At 35.9% G+C, this 24,546-nt stretch overlaps 1 protein-coding gene across 3 annotated transcripts; it reads right to left on the bottom strand.

The window, feature by feature from the left end:
• Positions 1-935: 935 nt before the first annotated feature.
• LOC125655816 (U3 small nucleolar RNA-interacting protein 2-like) lies at positions 936-22,414 on the bottom strand. Of its 3 annotated transcripts, none has more exons than XM_048886329.2 (14): positions 22,268-22,414; positions 20,486-20,595; positions 19,541-19,653; positions 17,783-17,850; positions 15,585-15,626; positions 14,940-15,066; positions 14,713-14,837; positions 13,871-13,963; positions 12,666-12,766; positions 9,730-9,864; positions 8,877-8,939; positions 6,679-6,830; positions 5,156-5,235; positions 936-1,260 (listed from the first exon to the last, which is right to left on the bottom strand). In XM_048886329.2, exons 1-14 carry the CDS (start codon positions 22,313-22,315, stop codon positions 1,111-1,113), a joined length of 1,407 nt encoding a protein of 468 aa, XP_048742286.2. In that variant the 5' UTR covers positions 22,316-22,414; the 3' UTR covers positions 936-1,110. The 3 variants fall into 3 exon arrangements, with proteins under 3 accessions (XP_048742286.2, XP_048742285.2, XP_048742287.2); XM_048886328.2 differs by having other exon boundaries at positions 5,156-5,238; XM_048886330.2 differs by lacking the exon at positions 13,871-13,963 and having other exon boundaries at positions 5,156-5,238.
• Positions 22,415-24,546: the final 2,132 nt, after the last annotated feature.

Consider the following 24,546-nt stretch of genomic DNA (forward strand, 5'->3'; position numbering starts at 1 on the left):
GCGTTTTTGATTTCTTGTCTCTAATCATAGTTATGACTCATTGTAAACACGAATTCAAATTGAGTATAAATTTAAGTTTTCAGAATTTCACGTTTTTTGGGTCTTATCTAGCTTTTAATTCAATTTATTACAACCTGGAGAAACATACATTTTAATAAATGTTTTGAATTTGTGGAACGAATACCCAGACAAACGAATGGCAAAACTATCTCCAAAATGGTCAATTTCTTGCAATAAAATGCCACGAGACTTGGTTGATTGATTGTTTTATGTCCCGTTGAGAATTTTTCACTGATATTAAGACATCACCAACTGTAGGTGAAGTACCATAAATTTAGACCTGTGCTTAGCGCTCAGGGCCGGAGCAGCGAGGATTATTTATCACACCAACACCTGGTGCAACACGGGACCACCGTTTTCTTTAAGGTCACATCCGAAAGACCTCTATATGCCAAGCCTTTGGGGAAGGAGCAATCACTTTTTTTTTTAAACGTCTTAGGTTTGGCTGCCATGGCACCAGCGGGGTTCAAACTCACGACTTCCCGGTTACGGAGCAAATACTCTACCACTGAGCTACCGCAATCTAGTATGAAGACTATTGTCATACCTGCGCAGATCATTTACGTGTATGTTGATCAGACAACCAAATTGTACATGTATGCACGTTAACCCTTATATAGGTCACCAGACTTTTTAGCACATGAAGTTTGATGACTGTATCGTACAGAGTTTATGTGTACGTAACAAGCCCTATGAAGTTTGGATGATAAACAATTGGGATAGAAAAAATAAAAGATGAATATCTAGGTAAATCCTGTACAAGTTGAACATCTCAAAGCAACATGCCCCTGAACTCTTCCAGGAGTAGGGGGTTATTGATATGGCAAAAGTGGCTGCACATGAAATTAAGTAGATTTTAAATAATAAAAAAAAACTTTCTCAGGATTTTTATTATATCCAATATTCTATATCACATCAGAGATGTATATAAAATATATACATGTCTCTGATCACATACACATCTGGTACCAAAATGTGATTCTTTTCAAAAGATACATGTAATATTCAAATCATGTAATCTATTCAATAGTTTTTCTTTAAAAGTATTGATTAACAATTTTTCTTCCTCAATTTGATCATGCGTATTCCATTTTTAGCCTCTTTGATCCGCCACCATCTTCCTAATTTGTGTTCTTGCCCCACACCTGCAACCAGTGATTGTCCGTCCACAGAGAAATGAAGACTGTTGACAAAACCATCCTGGAATTCAAAGAAAAATAAAGATTACTATTCAATCATAATTTCCTTCCATAATATACAGGTATCTCTGTCCACAAATTAGTCTTCCTTAAACCTGGAGTCTTCCTTAAACCTGGATGTAACTGACAAGAAATTCCAATCATTGTGTAACTACAAAATTACATTTTTTTTCCAAATTCAAACTTAACGTGAATACACTAGTGAAATTTGTTCTTGCTAGACCAACCTTTATTCATGTGCAAGAAATTTTCGCAAGAACCTTGTCATCGCGAATATTTCTTTTCACAAATAAATCCTTTGTTGTATCATATGTAAGATCATCTTAATTAAAAAATTATTCACCATAAACCATTTAATCGCTGGTAAATCACAAATAAAGTCATCACAAATAAAACTTGGTTAACAGTATATCACTTCAAAGAATTGAAAATTAAACCCACAATTTTTCTTATAGAATACATACTAGATTAAAGTACACTTGTATGCTTTTGTTGATTACATCACTGAATCCTGAGAAACCATACAGAATTTTCTCTATTACTCAGCTTTTTGTGGTGTTTTGTTTTTAACTACAAATGTTTGTTGAGTTGAGAAGCTCACCCCAAACACACATCATTTGCCTGATCTCCAGCGCAATGTCTGGTAATGATAGTGATAGCCACACAACGAGATGTGAATGCTTCCTGACATTTGGCGGACTTGCATATTTCTCTCATAAACCCCCAAAGGGACTGTTTCTTGGAGGTTTAGTAGAATATGACACATCAGATCAATCACGTGAACTACTAAAGGACATGTGAAATTATTCAATACGACAAATGTACATGTACTATATCATATATCCTCATAATCAGTCATTTTCATTCAAGAAAACTAGTTTTAAGACTGCAACTATAGGTCAGTAATTGTTGATTAGCTTTATTTTTGAGATGTAAATCTTTACAACATTCCATTCTAAGTTGTATCTGCAGAAACATTTATCATTGGCCAGGTACATTTTAGTATGGTGCTCAGATAACCCCTTAAGTAATAATATACAATTATTGCTGTTTTTGAGGTCAATACGATGATTTAGACACCTGAGGAGTACAATATTAACCGAGCCCGAAGGGCGAGGTGAATACTGTACTTCGAAGGTGGCTAAATCATCGTTTTGACCTCAAAAACAGCAATAATTGTTTTATTATATGATTAAATGATTTAAAAAACCCTTAAAGATTGTTCTTTGCTTTAATTGTAAGTTTCAATGACCTATTTTTGGTCCTATGTGGAAAAAATAATTCCTTATGTTCACCTGGAAGGTATATTTTTGGTCCTATGTGGAAAAAATAATTCCTTATGTTCACCTGGAAGGTATATTTTTGGTCCTATGTGGAAAAAATAATTCCTTATGTTCACCTGGAAGGTCACGTGCAGGTAAACGTAACGTTGTATGATTAGAGAGCTAGGAATTATTCAATCATATAACAAGAGGCCCAGGGGTCTTATAGGTCACCTGAGTATCATGTAACAACCTTCCAATGTTTGAATTAGGATTGTGTTTAAATATAAGAATTTTACTTTTGGATGGAAGAAACATTGAATAGCTATGTGGTCAGCCCCGCCTTTGCACCAGAACCCCTGACCCAGGGGCCATAAATTTCAGTTTTGAAAGAAGCATCCTTGATCATCATTATCATACTATTAGTTTGTCTACTTAATACCCAGCAGCAGAGAAGATTTTCAAAGAAATAAAATGCATTTTCACTATATGATCAATAGGGCCCCACCCTAATATTAGAACCCCTGACCCAGGGGCCATGAATTTCACAATTTTGAAAGAGGCATCCTTGCTCATCATAACCATCTATTGGTTTGTCTATTTAATACCCAAGGACAGAGAAGAAGATTTTCAAAGAAATAATGTATTTTCACTATATGACTTATAGAGCCCCACCCTAGCACCAGAACCCCTGATCCAGGGGCCATGAATTTCACAATTTTTAACAAGAGGTACTGTGAGCAATGCTCACTAAGTATACCCCCCGCTTACCCAAAAATCTCCCAAAGGGTGTTGGTAATAGGTATAAACTACCTCTTTTCTGAGTGTTGCTACTTCGATGTCCAGTGTGCATGACCTTTGACCTTTTGACCCCAAAATCGATAGGGAACATCTTCATCCCATGGGTAGTCCATATGTATGATATGGTGACTGTAGGTGGAAAGGATAACGCTTTAGAGCCCGGAAACCATATTGCTACTTCAATGTCCAGTGCGCGTGACCTTTGACCTTTTGACCCCAAAATCGATAGGGATTATCTTCATCCCATGGGTAGACCATATATATGATATGGTGACTGTAGGTGGAAAGGATAACGCTTTAGAGCCCGGAAACCATATTGCTACTTCAATGTCCAGTGCACTTGACCTTTGACCTTTTGACCCCAAAATCGATAGGGAACATCTTCATCCCATGGGTAGTCCATATGTTTGATATGGTGACTGTAGGTGGAAAGGATAATGCTTTAGAGCCCGGAAACCATATTGCTACTTCAATGTCCAGTGCGCTTGACCTTTGACCCTTTGACCCCAAAATCGATAGGGAACATCTTCATCCCATGGGTAGTCCATATGTATGATATGGTGACTGTAGGTGGAAAGGATAACGCTTTAGAGCCCGGAAACCATATTGCTACTTCAATGTCCAGTGCGCGTGACCTTTGACCTTTTGACCCCAAAATCGATAGGGATTATCTTCATCCCATGGGTAGACCATATATATGATATGGTGACTGTAGGTGGAAAGGATAACGCTTTAGAGCCCGGAAACCATATTGCTACTTCAATGTCCAGTGCACTTGACCTTTGACCTTTTGACCCCAAAATCGATAGGGAACATCTTCATCCCATGGGTAGTCCATATGTTTGATATGGTGACTGTAGGTGGAAAGGATAATGCTTTAGAGCCCGGAAACCATATTGCTACTTCAATGTCCAGTGCGCTTGACCTTTGACCCTTTGACCCCAAAATCGATAGGGAACATCTTCATCCCATGGGTAGTCCATATGTATGATATGGTGACTGTAGGTGGAAAGGATAACACTTTAGAGCCCGGAAACCATATTGCTACTTCGATGTCCAGTGTGCTTGACCTTTGACCTTTTGACCCCAAAATCGATAGGGAACATCTTCATCCCATGGGTAGTCCATATATATGATATGGTGACGGTAGGTGGAAAAGATAATGCTTTAGAGCCCGGAAACCATTGCGTCTACAGACGGACGGACGGACAGACGGACAACCCGATTCCAGTATACCCCCCCACAACTTGTTGCGGGGGGTATAAAGAGGCATCCTTGCTCATCATTACCAAGCTATTAGTTTGTCTACTTAATATCCAGAGACAGAGAAGAAGATTTTCAAAGAATTTCTACATTTTCACTATATGACCAATAGAGCCCCACCCTAACACAAGAACCCCTGCCCCAAGGGCCATGAATTTCACAATTTTGGTAGAGGGCTCAATGCTCATTATAATTATGCCCACAGTTTGGCTTCTTGATGTCCAGGAGTAAAGAAGAAGATTTTTTAAAATTACACTCATTTTGATGGTTTTTGCCCCACTCCTCAGGCCCCAGGGGGGCAGGGACCACGGATTTCACAAATTTTGTTCCCCTCTACCCACAGATGCTATATGCCAAAATTGGTTGAAATTGGTTCAGGGGTTTCAGAGAAGAAGCTGAAAATGTTCAAATGTTAACGCACGACGAACGATGACGGACAAAAACAGATAGTAATAGGTCACCTGAATGAATTCAGGTGACCTAATAAATGTAATTACTTACAGATGAAATAAAAGAAAACATTTTGGATAATTAAACTAAATATAGAGCTTCTATGAAACCCTGTCTTACCATGGGTATTGAGAACAGTGGTTGCAGTGCTGTGTAATTTTTAGCCACCTTCCACAACTTAATACAGCCATCTTTAGAACCTGCTAAAACAGAGAGGTCATTGTTTGAATCTTAATCAAAGCATTACATTAATTCTATATCAGGACTCGAGGTAATTATTAATCAAAAACTATATACATAAAATATTTTCAAAATGAATGGAGAATGATATAAACAGCAGTAAGACCCCCTTGTTCCCAGAAACATGATATGGAACAAATTGTCATGTTACATAATTATACAGTAAAACATGCTTATAATGAACACACTTATGACAAATTTACACTTATTTCGAAGTGATATCTATTCCCCTACAAGAGGAAAATATCGAAAATGTTATTAGATACATGTATGATGAAGTTTGGTTAAAACAAACTGGTTTTTGCTGGCCCTGGAGGTTCACTAAAACTGTGTTTTACTGTATAATGAAGTTTGGATATAACAAACTTGTTTATGCTGACCCTGGAGGTTCGCTACAACTGGGTTTTTTTTACTGCATAAAGAAGTTTCGTTATAACAAACTGTTTTTTGCCGGCCCTGGAGATTCGCTATAACTTTATTTTACTGTATAATGAAGTTTGGTTATAACAAACTCTGGAGGTTCACTATAACTGTGTTTTACTGTATAAAGAAGTTTGGTTATAACAAACTATTTGTTGCTGACCCTGGAGGTTCACTATAACTGTGTTTTACTGTATAATGAAGTTTGGTTATCACAAACTATTTGTTGCTGGCCCTGGAGTTCGCTATAACTGAGTTCTACTGTGTGTACTTATTGCAGTGGGGTAAATATTGTAGCATCTTTGACAGTGAACGCTTACTTACTGTTGTGCTAAAGAATGAAAATCTCTATCTATCTATTATTATACATGTTGAAGAATGAAAATCTCTATCTATACATTATTATACATACAAATCATAATTATGCCAATTAATGTATCAGCTCTGATGATACCAAATATCAAATTTGCTAAAATAAGTACACAAATATACCAAATATCAAATTTGCTAAAATAAGTACACAAATTGTATCACCCCTTTCTACCCCCCTCCCCCATCTCCCAAGGAATTATTCATATATTAAATGTTAAATACCAAAGTCTGTTACAAATTCTAGTGTGTGACAGACAGAGAGTTGATGGGCAAATTAACCCCTAAAAGTAGTTACACTTTCACAAGACAGAAACATCTGGTGTTAAACGCAAATTCTACACAATAAATACAGACTTTGGGAACAAACTTGGAACACTGTTCATTTCTACACAGACTGAAATTTTGGGAATCCAGGTGTGGACTTTTCATTCAAACTTATTGTTCAAACTTATCACTGTTTGGTAAAACAGGAGATCAAAAATCAATTCTAGTGACATCTATTGAATTAATCTGATACACGTCCTTATAACTGTACTTAAATAATTTCTGAGAGAAATGCCATACGAAACAAGCCCAACACACTACAAGAGGGAGCAATGACTGTAACACACCAGAAGCCACCAGGTCTGTGTTGTGAAGCGCTGCTACAGCTGTGATCCAGTTAGTTCCTATGCTAGAATTGCCATTCTGATCTCGTCCAGCGTGGGCATTTCTTACGGTTACTGTAGGTCTCTTCTTCATCATTGACCATAATGACAATGAACTGTAAAAAGAGAATGTCTGTAAAATATTGTCCTTCTTCTTGAATTTACTTTCATACAAATATTCATTCCACCATAAAAGTATTTTGTAAAATACTGCATACATGCCAACTTTCCCGATTTGTGCGGGATTCTCCCGATTTGAAGCAGTTAAAAAGGAAAATCCCGATATCCCGATCGGGATTGCAAAAATACCCCGAAATCCCGATTTTCTAAAAATATCTCCCATTTTACGACAACAAACCCCCATTTCCAACCGGAATTTGAAATCCCGCGTCATTTCTGAACTGGCCAATCAGAAATCGGGACAATAGTCAGCCATTGCTGTTTACCTGTGTCGCATGGTATCGGGGTGATGTAATTTACCTGGTCTGCCTGTGTCGGGGTGCTTATTGGACAGTGCGAAGCATGTTTTGATAGTAATTAATCGAGAAGACGGATTTCAAATTGACATATCCTTTACACAAACGTGAATGAAAACGATAATAGTGTCACCACCAAACAATCGGACATTCCCGATTTTTGCCTCTCGCTGACAGCATCCAAAATATGCAATAAGGTACGTCAAATATATGTTTTTCCAACTATAATAATATTGGCTATCCGAATCTATCTGTCTATAGCGATGCATTACATAGTCTATATAGTGTAGTATTCAATAGACTTTGTGATGCGTAATTCGCACAAGTCTGTACTGAATTTTATATTAGCAAGTGGCCTTAATTTACAAGTAAAAACGTATATTTTGATGTGTTTTTTTTCCTGGTAATTATTTCAGATGTCATGGGTGCAAAGGTTTTGTTCGCAAACTTCATAGCAGGGCACTCCTTTTCTGGTTGCAATGCAGATTGTTCCACCAGACTCTGCAAGCCCATGTTTACAGACAACCAAGATCGCCTTTGTAGACGTACCAAATGCATGTGCTTTAATTTAAATTTTGATATATAGACCAGCCAATGTGTATATGGTGTAAAAGGATGCAACTTTAAGTATTATTTGATAATATGTATGTGACTTGTTGGAGAGGATTTTTTGCTGAATAGATGATTTTAATAAAATACTTATGTATATCTTTCAAAGCTTTTTTTTTTTTTATAGTACCTGTTTTGTTAAAGTTAATGGTCAAACACACTTGATGTTGTGTTAATGTATGATACATGTATAATGATTAGATTGATATTTTATTTGAAAGACAAATGTTTATTTTCATGGTAAAATGTCGTGAATTTTGAGCATTGAAAAAAGGTCGTCGCGCGCAAAATCCCCCTTGGGGATTTTCAAAAGTTGGCATGTATGATACTGGTTCAACTTCATATTGAAATGAAAGTTCACAAAGCCATGAGAGAGAGAGAGAGAGAGAGAGAGAGAGAGAGAGAGAGAGAGAGAGAGAGAGAGGACATCATTTTATATCTACATATGCATGGCTACATTATGAAGTCAATAACATTGTATTGTATTACTAAATGGATAACAAAATTTATTTAGTAATTGGTAATAATGAATGCTAAATTAACACATCTAGTGTCAGCTACTTTCACTCTGCACTTCGACTGCCAGTCTTTTGTTTTTTAAAGTAAGTCTGAATCAGAACTTACTTGTTGTCAGCCCCTGAGATGAAGTTTTGAATCAGAACTTACTTGTTGTCAGCCCCTGAGATGAAGTTTTGAATCAGAACTTACTTGTTGTCAGCCCCTGAGATGAAGTCTGAATCAGAACTTACTTGTTGTCAGCCCCTGAGATGAAGTCTGAATCAAAACTTACTTGTTGTCAGCTCCTGAGATGAAGTCTGAATCAGAACTTACTTGTTGTCAGCCCCTGAGATGAAGTCTGAATCAGAACTTACTTGTTGTCAGCCCCTGAGATGAAGTCTGAATCAGAACTAACTTGTTGTCAGCCCCTGAGATGAAGTCTGAATCAGAACTTACTTGTTGTCAGCCCCTGAGATGAAGTCTGAATCTGAACTTACTTGTTGTCAGCCCCTGAGATGAAGTCTGAATCAGAACTTACTTGTTGTCAGCCCCTGAGATGAAGTCTGAATCTGAACTTACTTGTTGTCAGCCCCTGAGATGAAGTTGGACTCGTTGATGAATGCTATGCAGTCAATGGACCCCCTTACATGGAAGAAATAAAATGTTAAAACTGAAACACACAACCAGTAAACTTCATGGCAAATACATGTACATTTCATCTCAACCACCAAAAAGTATGGTAATAACAAAATGAGTTTTGAGGTAGCTAGGAGATTGAAGGTGAAGGTCATATGAAGTCAGAGTGGCGGGTCTCGATGCTGGTTGCAAAACCTTAACTAGTATGCAGACCAAAATGTGAGGTATATATTTTATGCAAATTGACTGCACAAGTACAGGAACTTTAATTAGATATGTAATTTAAATGTATCTAATTCTAAAATCAAGCTAAAGATGAGAAGGACGATGGACAAGGTTTGGAATGTCACTGTACGAAAAGGAATTTCTCAAACTCTGAAACCAAGACATCCCTGTAATTACACTTAACATTTCAGACGTTGTACACTGTACTCATCCTCACAAGTCAAGATTTTGTGATTACGTTTCAGCCAACATTGTACACTGTACTCATCCTCACAAGACAAGATTTTGTGATTACGTATTCTCTACTTGTATGGAGGGTACATAATCACAAAGCCTTGTCTTGTGAGGATGACTCTATTTAGAGTCTACATTTATCAACTGACAGTTTTCTTAGTACTTCAGAGTTTCCATTAAACAACATGCAACACTTAAGTCTTGATTGGGTACTTACGGGTCTCCGTTAAACACTAATTGTGATTCCTCCACACTTAAGTCTTGATTGGGTACTTACGGGTCTCTGTTAAACACTAATTGTGATTCCTCCACACTTAAGTCTTAATTGGGTACTTACGGGTCTCCGTTAAACACTAATTGTGATTCATCCACCACTTTCCAGATTCGTATGCTGCCGTCTCGTCCGCCAGAGGTAATGGCTCTGTCCCTGATTAAACTGTCAATTCCTGTGATGGCGTCACTGTGGCCAAATCTATGATTCCAAACAGAGGAAATCTACATAGTGTTTCAGAGCACACTAAGAGTGTTTACATGTTATAAAGACAGAAGCATGGTGTTTCAGAGCACAATAAGAGTGTTTACACATTATAAAGACAGAAGCATGGTGTTTCAGAGCACACTAAGAGTGTTTACACGTTAAAAAGACAGAAGCATGGTGTTTCAGAGCACACTAAGAGTGTTTACACGTTAAAAAGACAGAAGCATGGTGTTTCAGAGCACACTAAGAGTGTTTACACGTTATAAAGACAGAAGTATGGTGTTTCAGAGCACACTAAGAATGTTTACACGTTATAAAGACAGAAGCATGGTGTTTCATATGGCATGTCAAACGTTGCAATATTTGATCTTTTCCATTTGTATTGTATAATTTTCCATTTGTATCCAATATTTTCCATTTGCATTGTATAATTTTTCATTTGCATTGTATAATTTCCATTTGCATTGTATAATTTTCCATTTGTATTCTATATTTTCCATTTGTATTGTATAATTTTCCATTTGTATTCTATATTTTCCATTTGTATTATATATTTTTTTCGTTTGCATTATATAATTTCCATTTGCATTGCAAAATCTTTCATTTATATTGCATCCGAGGGATTGTTTATTTTGATTTGTTACGAAGGATTTCATTAGTTTAGGTCCCACTTATATTTAGCCGTCATCAGGTGATGTACCACAAATAGACTTACTATGCTACATGTATGGACACAGTGGCGTAACATTGGGGGTACTTTAACGTGTCAACACCTGTCGATATTTACGTCTAAGGTTTGATGCAGCCATGACACGAGTAGAACTCGAACATGCAACTTCACGGTTACGAACCAAAGGGCATATCACTGAACTACCGCGATCGGTTCCATATAGGACTAGTTGAACATACATATACATGTAGCCAGCAATGAGGAATCTTGCGCCGGGAGACCGCCCCCCCCCCACCCCCCCCCCCCCCCCTCCCTTCACAAATTATATTTCATATACAGATGTCGAAAAAAGCATGCATGTACGTTTTATTTTGTCAGAACGCACTTGTCCAGGGGACTTCCTGGGACGGATCAGGAATTGCGGTTACGGGGGCGCCATTTTATGAGGCACGAGGTCTGGGGGCTGCCTCAAGTGGGTAGGGGTCCAGGGGGCGAAGTCCCCGGAAGCTCCTGGATTTTACAGATTTCATAGGGCTTGAAATATGTCATTTTTAATCAAGTGAAATTAGTAAAATGACGCAAATTTTAAGGGTTTCTGGAAAAATTAAGTTCTCTCAATAAAGTACTTCAAGAAATCAAAAGACTTTGTCATTTATTTCTCCGGGAATGGAAGAAATTATTGCTTCTTTTATTGTTTGATACATTTTTCTAAACAAGATACCAAGATTTACCTTAAATTTGGAAATTTTGAGGGGGGGGGGGGGGGGGGGGCGGCTGTGCCCCCCCTTAAATCCGCCACTGACTTCGCCCTCCAACTGCAACCCCCCTCCCCCAAGGCTTTGCACTGGATTCACTAGGGATCTTAAGATAGTCCCCAGACATCCAGCAGTTTACTGCATCCTTTCGTTCAGAATTATCTAGATCAGCCAGTGGTTAAATAGGAGACTAGTTTGAATATGCTGATCACATTAGACGCATAAAAGCGATCAATTAATGGGGTGGGGGGGGGGGGTGGTTACGCCATTACACTTAGCAAATACGGTACATTCCTGCGAAATGTGGCTCCTGAACTTTACCTCTTCAACATCTCGCGCATTACCAAATTCGATAAACGATAACTTAAGATTAACCTATTGAATAGTTGTAACAAACCAAACTCGAGGTTAACAATTGGTGGGGACCCAAGGGCTGAATTAAGTCCCCGAATCTACAGAATTCTGACTTAATAAAAATGTGCATGCTTTTCTGGACAGTTCTATTTTTTTTTAAAAATGATCGGGGGGGGGGGGGGGGGGGGGGGGGGGGTGTCGCCATTACTAGAGCTAGCTAAGTATTTTTAAAAATAACTAGTCCAGGACCTGGTCGTGGTAGTTCAGTAATATATCGCTTGGTTTGTGGCGAGAGGTCGTGAGTTCGAGATTGCTGCATCAAAGCTTTAGAGACACAAAGACAGTGATTGCTCCTTTGCCAAACACTCGGCATTTAAAAGACCTTAAAAACAGATATTCCGTATCGCTGCACAAGCGTTGGCACGATAAAGAACCGTCATTGCTACGGCCTGTCATCGTCGGTTACCCACGGATGCTTCTATTCGAGCGTGAGTGGACTCAAAACCGTGGTTTGCGACGATGTGGCCCTGTGTGCTAAGCACGTCTACAGTACAGATGTGGTACATCAGTGACGTTAACTAATGAAATCCTTCGTAACAAATCAAAATAAACATTCCCTGGATACAATACAAATGAAAAATTATACAATGCAAATGGAAAATATAGAATACAAATGGAAAATTATACAATGCAAATGGAAAATATAGAATGCAAATGGAAAATATAGAATACAAATGGAAAATTATACAATACAAATGGAAAAGATCAAATATTGCAACGTTTGACATGCCATAGTTTCAGAGCACACTAAGAGTGTTTACACGTTAAAAAGACAGAAGCATGGGTGTTTCAGAGCACACTAAGAGTGTTTACTCGTTAAAAAGACAAGCATGGTGTTTCAGAGCACACTAAGAGTGTTTACACATTATAAAGACAGAAGCATGATGATTTTGTGTCTAATATTACTTGTAATGTATCTCCTGACTTTTTTTTAAAACATTGCTCGTCTTACTCACAGTGTCTCTATGTATGCTAACTCATCCACATTCCAGATTTTAACTGAGCGGTCATGCGAGGCACTGAACAACTGATGAGAACCCATTCTAAACGCCAAACCCTGCAATTGATATACATTTCTTATTACAATCAAATCTAAAGGCCAAAACCTGCAATTAATGTATATTTTCTTGTAACAATCTGGACCCATGACTATAAACTGAATATAGACTTGAGTCAAACATTTGATTTTGTAAATACCCTTGGTTTGTATGAATTGCACTACAATATTTTATGGCATTTAGAATCACATTTCAAATGAAACTTTAGCATGAATTTTACTGACCTGTAAATGTCATATTTCATGGATTAAATCAATATGAAATTTTGACTTAAGCCTATTCTCAGTTTATGGTTATGTAGCCAAATGAAAATACATGCACATTTTTAGGAGTGAATCACAGATCAGATTTAATCCATAAAAATTAACAGCGAGTTCATCAAAATAATGTGATACATGTAACATGAAATTTGGCATAACTACAGATCAAACTCTCTTGAATAACAACTGATACACTGCTACCACAAAATGACACCATCAAAACAACGTAATTATAAATCAAAACAACGTAATTATAAATCAAAACAAAGTAATTATAAATCGTAATTATAAATCAAAACAACGTAATTATAAGTCAAAACAACGTTATTATAAATCAAAACAACGTAATTATAAGTCAAAACAAAGTAATTATAAATCAAAACAACGTAATTATAAATCAAAACAACGTAATTATAAATCAAAACAAGAATGTAATAGTCCTGTGGCCTTCTCTTATGCAATTTTAAAGAAATTGAATCCTCTTCAGATTGTTCAAGGTCAGATTGCTAGATATTATAATGACCAATCATTCCTAAATGCTATGATTGATTTTGTGCAATATACACTGTATGTTAACAGACAATTACAGTGTACTAGACTAACTCCCATAATGTAAATATAAACTGTTCTAAAGAAATCAGTATATCCTGGGAATTTATAATGTGATTAACTAGCACATGATAGCATGAAAGTCAATTCTATAATGTAAGTATTGTTTTCAATACTTACAAATACACATTTTACTTTGCTCTTGTCACAAGTAATTGATAAATCGCAGAAGAGATAATTAATTATACAGCAAAAACTGATGACTCACAGTTCCACCCAACAATAAGAACTTACTGAAATCGCATCTCTGTGGCCAGTAAACTTGTGAAGAAGCTGACAGTCGTCTGGATTCCATAACAATATGAATTTATTTTTACCCCCTGATGCCTGTAATGTAAAAAAAAAAAAACCCACCATAACACAGGGACTCATAAACTGAATAAATGATCCTAATTTGTTCATTTAAATGAAATGTTTAATGAACATAATCATTATACAACAACAAGTGACTTGTAGACCAGAGTCTCCAGTAATTACAAGTATTAACAAATTGTAGAAATACATACCATATAAACTTTCACAGTAATTACAAGTATTAACAAATTGTAGAAATACATACGATATAAACTTTCACAGTAATTACATGTATTAACAAATTGTAAAAATACATACGATTTAAACTTTCACAGTAATTACATGTATTAACAAATTGTAGAAATACATACGATATAAACTTTAACAAATTGTAGAAATACATACGATATAAACTTTCACAGTAATTACATGTATTAACAAATTGTAGAAATAGATATGATTTAAACTTTCACAGTAATTACATGTATTAACAAATTGTAGAAATAGATACGATTTAAACTTTCACAGTAATTACATGTATTGACAAATAGTAGAAATAGATACGATTTAAACTTTCACAGTAATTACATGTATTGACAAATAGTAGAAATACGGACAATTTAAACTTTCAGTAATTACATGTATTGACAAATTGTAGAAATATGTCATTTAAACAGGATTTTACTTTTCTATAAATTTTCTATTTCTATTTGAGTAAAAAATTCTCAAATGGGAAGTAAATAAAAACCAAAACATCTCTCTCACCAACACCGTTTACTTACCAGAAATTTGCCATCTGTTGGCATGGCAAGACAGAGCACGTGGTCGGTGTGGCCAGTGTGGGTGTCCTCCATGCCCTTCCTCCCGCCCTGTATAGTGTGAAGTCGTCTCCCCTCCGTGGCATCCCCTAATTATGCAAACACAGCAAAAACATTAACATACAACGAATTACACGACACCCTCTGGGATGAAATCAGGGGACATAAAAACAGGAACAGTTGATACGTACATTTGATAATGCTGCAGTCTTTGGAGCCACTAAACACATGTCTTTTGTCAGGGGAGATAACTATACATGTGACTGTCAGCTGGTGTCCTCTCAGGACTGTAATGTCATCTAAAGATGGCTGTTCATACTGTATAAATGTCATAAAAATGGTGATAGTTACAACAAAATAAATCAAACATCATAAAATAACAATTTCTATCATTTGAAGAAAACACCTGCAAGAATTCCAACTATAGATATTTTGGAAATCTGTAAGAACTTTCTGTAGATTTGGATTACTGTATATCAATATGATTGCACGATAGATTACAAATATTAAACATGAAGATAAATGCAATTAAACAGGTAAAAATTGCATTCATCTACTTCAAAATCTGAACAAACAAATCACTCATTCATCATCTTGGTGTAGAAAAATCAATCTAATGAACTACAGGAAAAGATAAACTCACAATTCAGCAATGTAAAAATCATAATCCACTTACAAAATCATATGCTATAGTTTTAATCCACTTACAAAATCATATGCTATAGTTTTAATCCACTTACAAAATCATATGCTATAGTTTTAATCCACTTACAAAATCATATGCTATAGTTTTAATCCACTTACAAAATCTTATGCTAGACTTTTAAACCACTTACATTATCGGCAACACATTTCTGTAGTTTTCCTGTCTGCTCTAACTGTAAATATGATATAAATACTATGCACTGCATGAAAAGTAAATCATTTATGTAAGATGAATGAAATGAAATATGAAAAGATAAAGTCTCAATAAAATGAAATAATGAGATCTGTCCAACATCTGCTATGTAAATTGTCTCACATTCTACACGGAGGGCTCTTGATTCCTTAAAATAGGCTCATAATGGGCCTCAATCCCAGGTGTGATGTTCCAAAAAAGCAAATAAAAAAACTTATCCACTTGTTGTCATTTCTGGTCAAATTTTCTTTTCAAAATTCAACAACAATGTATCAGAACAAAACGTGTTCACATAAGTAAATAAACAGGATAAAATGAAATTCCTTATTTTGCCTTTTTCAAACAGTTGGGGGCCCTAGTCCCAGTTCCCAAAAATGTGATTGAAGAGCTCTGACATGCATTGCTTATGTTGCAGAGAATATTTGAAAGAGATAACCACAAATCAGGGCATGCATTCACTTACCAGATCTTGTTTTATTCTATGTGAATTTCTCTTACCAGATCTTGTTTTATTCTATGTGAATTTCTCTTACCAGATCTTGTTTTATTCTATGTGAATTTCTCTTACCAGATCTTGTTTTATTCTATGTGAATTTCTCTTACCAGATCTTGTTTTATTCTATGTGAATTTCTCTTACCAGATCTTGTTTTATTCTATGTGAATTTCTCTTACCAGATCTTGTTTTATCCTATGTGAATTTCTCTTAGGGCTATTCCAGAAATAAATACATGGGGGGGTCGGGAGGCACCTTTTGTATATACCAAGCACCCATAAAAAAAAATAAAAAATTACCCCATGACCCATCAAATTAATAAACTCATTTTACAATGACCCATCTAATAAAAAAAAAAAACTAACCAGACCCACCACAAAAATATTTTTAAAAATGAAAACGGTACAAACCTCGCGAGGTTTTCGGGACAAACATTCTAGTCAATGACGCGGTAATGCCTGTGCGACATTGTATCACAGTAGTTCTGAAGAAAAAATGTCACATCAACAATCAAAGGCATCTATGGCGGGAATGTTGGAAAGATTGGGAGTCCAAACGATGCTATTATCATGAAATGGGTATGGATATGTTTTTCCACGAATCGTTCGTCTTCTAATGGAGCCCGCGCCCGGAGGCCTCTATATCACCATCACACCGTCTGATAAATATAACGCATCGGTACCCTCGTATAAATCAACTAAGGTTTGCCTATTTTTATTAGAAAACGGAATACCTATTGGTTTCAAAATATTCCCAAAATCGATGCACTGTAAACTGTAATAATCTACAGAACAGAGTTCGCTGCCATCATGTCCAAAGGGACCCTACTAAACGCGCCTCTAATTTGAAGAGTGCCGTAATGGAAAGTTATGCGCTGCAAAGAGCGACAACTCGAATAGTTCTATGTTACTTCCGATTTCGAAAGCAGCATTTCGAAAGCACGTTTTCAATTTTCCCTCCGACATTTTGTAACCAACACGACAAGAGCGACAATAAAAATATTCTGAAAACTCAACACCCACGTGGCACAAAATAAAACAATAGAAACTACCCACTACCCATAATAAATATTTTTTTAACAGTCCAACCACGGACCAATTAAAATATGAAAAAATACGACCACCCACACAAAAAAATATCATTTGCCGCCCGACCCCCCATTTGATCATTTCTGGAACAGCCCTTACCAGATCTTGTTTTATCCTATGTGAATTTCTCTTACCAGATCTTGTTTTATCCTATGTGAATTTCTCTTACCAGATCTTGTTTTATCCTATGTGAAATTCTCTTACCAGATCTTGTTTTATCCTTTGTGAAATTCTCTTACCAGATCTTGTTTTATCCTATGTGAAATTCTCTTACCAGATCTTGTTTTATTCTATGTGAATTTCTCTTACCAGATCTTGCTTTATTCTATGTGAAATTCTCTTACCAGATCTTGCTTTAATCTATGTGAAATTATCTTACCAGATCTTGTTTTAATCTATGTGAAATTCTCTTACCAGATCTTGTTTTAATCTATGTGAAATTCTCTTACCAGATCTTGTTTTAATCTATGTGAAATTATCTTACCAGATCTTGTTTTATCCTATGTGAAATTATCTTACCAGATCTTGTTTTATCCTATGTGAAATTCTCTTACCAGATCTTGCTTTAATCTATGTGAAATGATGTCTCTGTGGATGTCATCCTCCTCTCTTTTCTCAGCCTCTACAGAAGAGAAATAATACAAACATACATGTGACATTGCCTTTTCTAGAAGCTGGATAACAAACAGCTTTAGGGGGGGGGGGGGGGGGCTAGAATGGATTCAACACCCCCTTCCCAGAGACTGAAAATCCTGCAGCTTCACCATATCACAATCATAAGATCAATAATTGCATGTATTGTATTCTAATGTATGAGCAGGGATAGTCATTCATTTTCAAATCCATTTGCCCTTCAGGCAACTGAACCCAAACTTTGACTTAATCAAGTGTCATACTTCATGTACAGTGAAATCTGTCTAATATGACACATTCTGGGAAATATATTTTGTGTCATCGTCCGAAACTCATGGTCGGTTGCTCTACATTTACCTCCCATGGGACACAATGCTGATATTTTCATATAACTCATTAAAATGCGTGGCCTTACGTGACCTATCGAGGACCAATGAGAATTGCCATAAGTATCCCGGTACTCAAAGTGTCAGCTGTAATGGCGGTGCCCATGAGTGTGTGTGTTTTGTTGTGCCACTAACAAAGATATATAGATGAAAACTCCAGATTTGGCACCAAAAATGGCTGATTATTTTAACTAATATTTCACTTTCACATGTGCCCCCCCCCCCCCCCTTCGGAAATCCTGTATCCGCGCCTCTGGTATGTTATTATCACTGCTTCATGGTACGTGAATAAAACCAGTCACTTTAAAAATTAGATGCAAATCTGAAGTAAGATATGGTCTTACAATCCCGTTCACAAGTCATTTTGTAATTAGCGAAGGTGAGACATCAACTGTGTTTACAAGAGAGAGGTATGTAAAGATCGAAAGTCACAATTACTGGCTCAAATTGTGCCGACAACACAAATAGAACAAATTACGGCAGTACTTAATATGCAAGTAAGTTTAACATACCTATATAAACCGATGAAATACCAAGGCTGTTAAAAAAACACATTGCTCCCATTTGATGGAACTAAGACTGCTGAACATGTAGACCTGTACATAGACTCGTACACAGTACGATAGTAAACGCTTGGTAACACAGGCTTTTTCCTCCCCTGTCTTTATAGACACAAATACACCCTCCACTTCAATAATGCAGATAAAGCATCTCACTGAAAGTTTTGTAACTTGTCCAACTTAAACGTAGTCAAAATCTTGGCTTCGAAAGCATGTTTTTCTATGCTACCGAGGACTGGAAATAAAGGGCTTTTTCATTGGTTGAATATCACAAGGAACAGTAAAGCGACCAATCACATATAGAAGCTGAGACACACCTTCCAGCAAAAATAATGGCATTGTGCCCCATGTAGAGCGACTGACCGTGGGTTTCTGACGATAATTTTGTGTCAGATTGAAGATATTGGATATTACCACATAAAGAAAATGGAAAAAAGATAATTCCAAAAAAAAAAAAAAGACTGTCGGAATTCACAGTGAAACAGATTACATAGGTGTCTTATTAAAACAGGTTTAACTGTTATGATATAATGTACACACAATGTGAAGAGTTATTCATGTTGGATTCAAGATATCAGATCTTACTGTATAAAGAAATTGAAAAACGATAATTGAAAAAGAAAAGAATGTCGGAATTCACAGTGACACGGATTACACAGGTGTGATATTAGACAGGTTTCACTGTAACAAGATACAGAACACACATTGTTATTATTCTCAAATGATTATTTACCTTCTTGTTCTAGATTGGCCAGATATTCCTTTGCTAATCGTAATTTTTTTTCTGGTGCAGTTTCATCCTCATCTGAAGAAAATTCCAACTCTGTCCTCTTTCCCCCTTCGTCACTGTGAAAAGCAGAACATTGAGGGTACAGATTACGTGTATTCCCACGACTATACATGATAACAATCTTTCTGGGGCCCCCATAAAATAGAAATTTGAGAGCTCTAATTTTTTTTCTCTCATGAAAGACCTCAGGTCTAATACAGTTTCACATACGTCTCTGAAATATCCAAACTGACACAATTTTACTCCCAATCAAGTTAAAATGCTTATTTTTTAAAGAAAATCTGGAGCCCAGCTTGAACAAACAAAACTTTTCTATTATGTATTAAATCATTTGCAATGGAAATATAGTATATATAACGTTTGACAAAGTCTGAACTCAATCATTTCCAGAAGAAAAAAATTTGTGACCAATAGCCATTTTATATATTCAAATACTGGTATTAAAATGGTCACAAAATGTCATGTTTGTGTTATCATAATTCTAATTCAAAGTAAATTTGATCAAATTGAGAACATCTAAGTCATCTATTGGCTTTTTAGCACCAAAGTTTTGTCAGTTGTACAACATACACTTAATTTTGAAACAAAAGCACAAATGTCTATTCTGGTGTGTAAATACATGAAGATGAATCCCTGATGATATGATACTCTCAAGATTGTTTCAACTTTGTATACTAGCTGTCTTCGATAAAAGAAGATAGAAAGTGAAAGTAGAGTGGAGGCAACAGGTCCTGCTGAACAGAACTTACCAACAGGACCCATGCAAATCTGCTGGCTTCATCATGTTCATTTGTAACATTCAAAGCATCATAAAACTTTTAAAAAATTAAATTTTCTCTTAATGTGAGAGAGATAGAGATAGACAGAGGGAGGGAGAGAGAGAGATACCTTTCTATTTCTGATTCACTCGAGATTTCTTCATTCTGTAACCGTAACTTCCTCCTTTTCTGTTTTGATGCTGCTCCACTAAGCGATACTTGTGGTCTCTGATTTTTTGTCTTTAGGAAATAAAGAAAAGGTTAAGAAAGTTTGAAGCAAGTACTGTAATGTTTACCCACTCTTTAATACAAGTATAAAAAACTTGTTGCTTTATGATATGGAGGGACTTAACATGAATTAATAGCATCTGGAAATATTTTATGAAACTTACACCTGACATATGAATACTAAGGTTTTAACTTGACTGGCATTTTTAAAGTTTCACGTCAACAAAAACCTATAAACATTCTATCATACAAATGTATACTATTTCAGGTAACATGTACTCTCTTCAACGAATATCTCTTTATTTGGTCCCAATCAATCTTATTCCATTCATAATTGTAAGTTATATGCTTTCATGTGACTGATTGAAAATGAAACATCACTTGTATCTCTTCAAAAATCTTGGTAGAATTGATAAGGACCAGCATGAATAGTGTGACCTTTGGCCTCGTGTATATTAGAACATGTAGAATTTACAGCCATTTGCTTTATTCTGAATCACCATATAACCTATGACCCCTTGGCAATACATGGATACTAGTTGTTTTAAGAAATTAGACCCATTTAGCCTACATGTAGTATTTTGGGTTACATGGACTATGCATATCAGCGTGGGTAGCTCAGTGGTTAGCGCACATGACTAGTAATGCAGGAGTCTCACATTCGATTCCCAGTCCAGCCATAAATTTTCTCCTTTCCTATACATATATTGCATTTGGTGCCGATGACCACCCTTGGTGAAAGTCCTGTCAGGGCAAAAGAATCTGGGTTATGTTTTCGAAGGTAAAGAGAAGTTTAAGGAGGGAGGAAAATGTAGTAGTTAGAGCCATATGGACCATGGATATCAGCCTGGGTGGCTCAGTGGTTAGAGCACCTGACTAGTAATGCAGGGGTCCCAGGTTCGATTCCCGGTCCAGCCAGGAATTTTCTCCTTTCCTATATATATCACACTACACAAGTGTAAGCAGTCATCGTGCCTTATGATTACCCATGAGAAAGTATAAGAAATATCAATCTATTAATCAACTGATCACTGCTTATGGATACAACATACATTTGGTACTTGAGTGGTATCAGATTTGAAACAGGTTATCAGAGATTCTTCATTGCTGTCTTAGTTATCAAAAACTGTATGCAGTTTTTTCCACATGGCACAATTCTTTCTTTCTTCAGTTAGCATATTGACAAGACACAGTGAATTTCAATACGATCAAATTCAGATCTTTGGTCCCCTTTGGTAATGTTATGTCGCTACACATTAATACTGGAGCGGGTCAAAGATCTTATTTTAATCAGTGAATTTTATTGTCATATCAATGATGAATTAAAATCTACCATCCAACAAACATGATACATGTATTATATGTCTACAAGTGCTGGACAAAAGCTTGAACTCTTTTCCAAATTTATTTCATTCATTAGTACAAGTTTTCAAGAGAATGCACAATATACAATAACATGCATGTACTCATATATACCACAGGTGTTTTGTCACTTGGCCACACACTAAGCTGTGATCAATAAGCGTGTCACACATCTGTGCAATTATATTTTGGGGCACTGGACATACGAAATACACTGCGATACTTTACTAATTAAAATACATACTGACATACACATCTGACTGGGATATAAAAGTGATTCGAAACACCCTTGCCAATCATACCAACAGATGACGTCACCTACCTTTGATTTTGATTGCTTTTTTCCTTTGGATTTTATAAAGAAAGGCATCTTGCTATCATAAACACGTGAAAAGATGAGCCTGCACGTTGTTTTCTACTTCTAGTCAATGTTTGTAAAGCTCTTGTATTAAATTATTCTTTATACTCATTTGCTTCAAACACTCAAAAGATCTCTATGCTAATAATAAAACAAAAAGGTTTCCAACTTTCTGTTCCGGATTATCTCTTCATTTTTTTTTTTTTTTTTGAATAGGTTCCAAATAAAAAAGAAATCATTCCCGATGTATAAATATCATATTCATCGTTTCTCAAAATCAAAATGCATAGAATAGATATTTTTTTGTCACGGGCAATAACTTCTATACTAATATTTCCCTATTGTACGTTTATCATACAATGATTTCATTGATATCCACAATTAATCTATTTATATTCATAAAGCAGCAGTATTTTGAAACAATATTGAAATTAAATCTGTCTCATTTTGATAAGTATATATATATATATATATATATATATATATATATATATATAGTGTTAATGAAAATGGTTGTTGATATTGTATCGTGTACATGTAGTGTATGGTCAATTTTTAACCATTTGACAGAAGTTGTGAGGACAGAAAGTACACTATGAGGACAAAATTCTGTCCCCACAATTACGTCCCCCATAAACGTGATCCACAGCATGTGAAAGATGTAATTACAAAATATTAGATTAGTGAGGACAAGTGGTGTGGGGGCATGTTCTCACTAATGTTCTCTCTCAAAACCCTTTTTTTTTCTCCACAATTCGAAAGTCTAGAGAGTATTAGATAAACTTGTATAGATCTACTGTAAGTATCCCTATAGCTATACATAACACAGTACATTTTTGCCTTTACAATAACATTTCTGGACAATGTGAGGACGTCCTCACTTAAACGTCCAGGTCCAGGTCCAGGTCCAGAGAGAGAGAGAGAGAGAGAGAGAGACTATACCACATCATTAGAAATGCTAGCTCACTAGCGAGGCAGAATAAGTTCCCTCTTTAATTACAGTCCGCTACAATATAAACTTTTATCTCGACAGAATAGAGTAAACAAACAAGTGTGTTGGCAGGCTTTTTTGTCATGGCTTTACTTATTCTAAAATATAAATGACAGAACAAAATTATGGCACGCCAAATTCACAAAAATGAGCTAAACATAATTTCACAGTTGATAAACTAGGTTTATCGACTGTAAACTATAATTTACGGACCGTAAACTATAGTTAACGACGTTAATCTATATTTCACATATGTAAACCATAGTTAACAGATAATCTATGTTTCACAAGCGTAAACTATAATTAACAATGAAAACAACCATTAGCGATTGCAAAACATAGTTTATCTGATAAATACGGTTTCACGATTGTAAACTACGGTTTACAAGTCTGATAAATATAGTATCACAATTTGTGAAACTAGGATTAACAATTGTGAACTATAGTTAACGAATGTAAATTATAGTTTACAAATGTGAATCTGTATTTATCAGCAAAATCTATTATTAACGTTTATTTAACGACAGATAAACTTGGATTAGCATTTGTAAACTATAGTTTTACGGATGAAAATTATAGTTAACTAATCGTTAACTATAGTTTACAGTTCGTAAACTATAGTTTACAGTCGATAAACCTAGTTTATCAACTGTGAAACTATGTTTAGCTCATTTTTGTGAATTTGGTGTGCCATACAAAATGCAATACAATGTATAAATGATAAATGAAAACTTACAATGAGCAATGAGACATCAATGATTATACTCCATATTGTCAATGACCCAGAATCGTCAATGCTTAACCAGTATTCACAATGAAGTCCATCATCAATAAGCGTTCAATATTCATAGGTCAATGAAGTTAAATGGTACATGTAAATGTTCGATATTTTCGTTGTATGATGATCAATGGATTTTACACACAATGGTCTACATCGACCTTTCCAATAGTGTATGATGTAGAAACAATGAAGATAGCACAATGACAGAAGCCCAAATTATTGGCCAGAGACTCTGGAAAATTAACAGAATCTGCTGCAGGGCTTCAAACAAAATTCGGATAGCTGAGATTCGGCCCTTTCCGTGAATGGAGTACGAAGTCGGATACACAATGACCTGCCCGGTAGTTGAGTAAAGCCATGACGCATTATCGTAGGATGGCGAGAATCACGGAGAACACCAATACCTGGAATTAGAAAGAAAACACGACAGCAAGCAAACAAGGGGTTCATTTGCAAACTAAGAAAACTCAT

The sequence above is a fragment of the Ostrea edulis genome, chromosome 7 (genome assembly GCF_947568905.1).
Source record: "Ostrea edulis chromosome 7, xbOstEdul1.1, whole genome shotgun sequence".
NCBI lineage: Eukaryota > Metazoa > Mollusca > Bivalvia > Ostreida > Ostreidae > Ostrea > Ostrea edulis.

Coding starts and splice junctions, on each gene's coding strand:
- LOC125655816 (XM_048886328.2), bottom strand. CDS start 22,315: ATGCCTTTCTTTATAAAATCCAAAGGAAAAAAGCAATCAAAATCAAAG. Junction 15,627..17,782: donor ATAGATTAAAGCAAGATCTG/GTAAGAGAATTT, acceptor TCATATTTACAG/TTAGAGCAGACAGGAAAACT. Junction 9,865..12,665: donor TTAGCATACATAGAGACACT/GTGAGTAAGACG, acceptor TTGGAATCATAG/ATTTGGCCACAGTGACGCCA.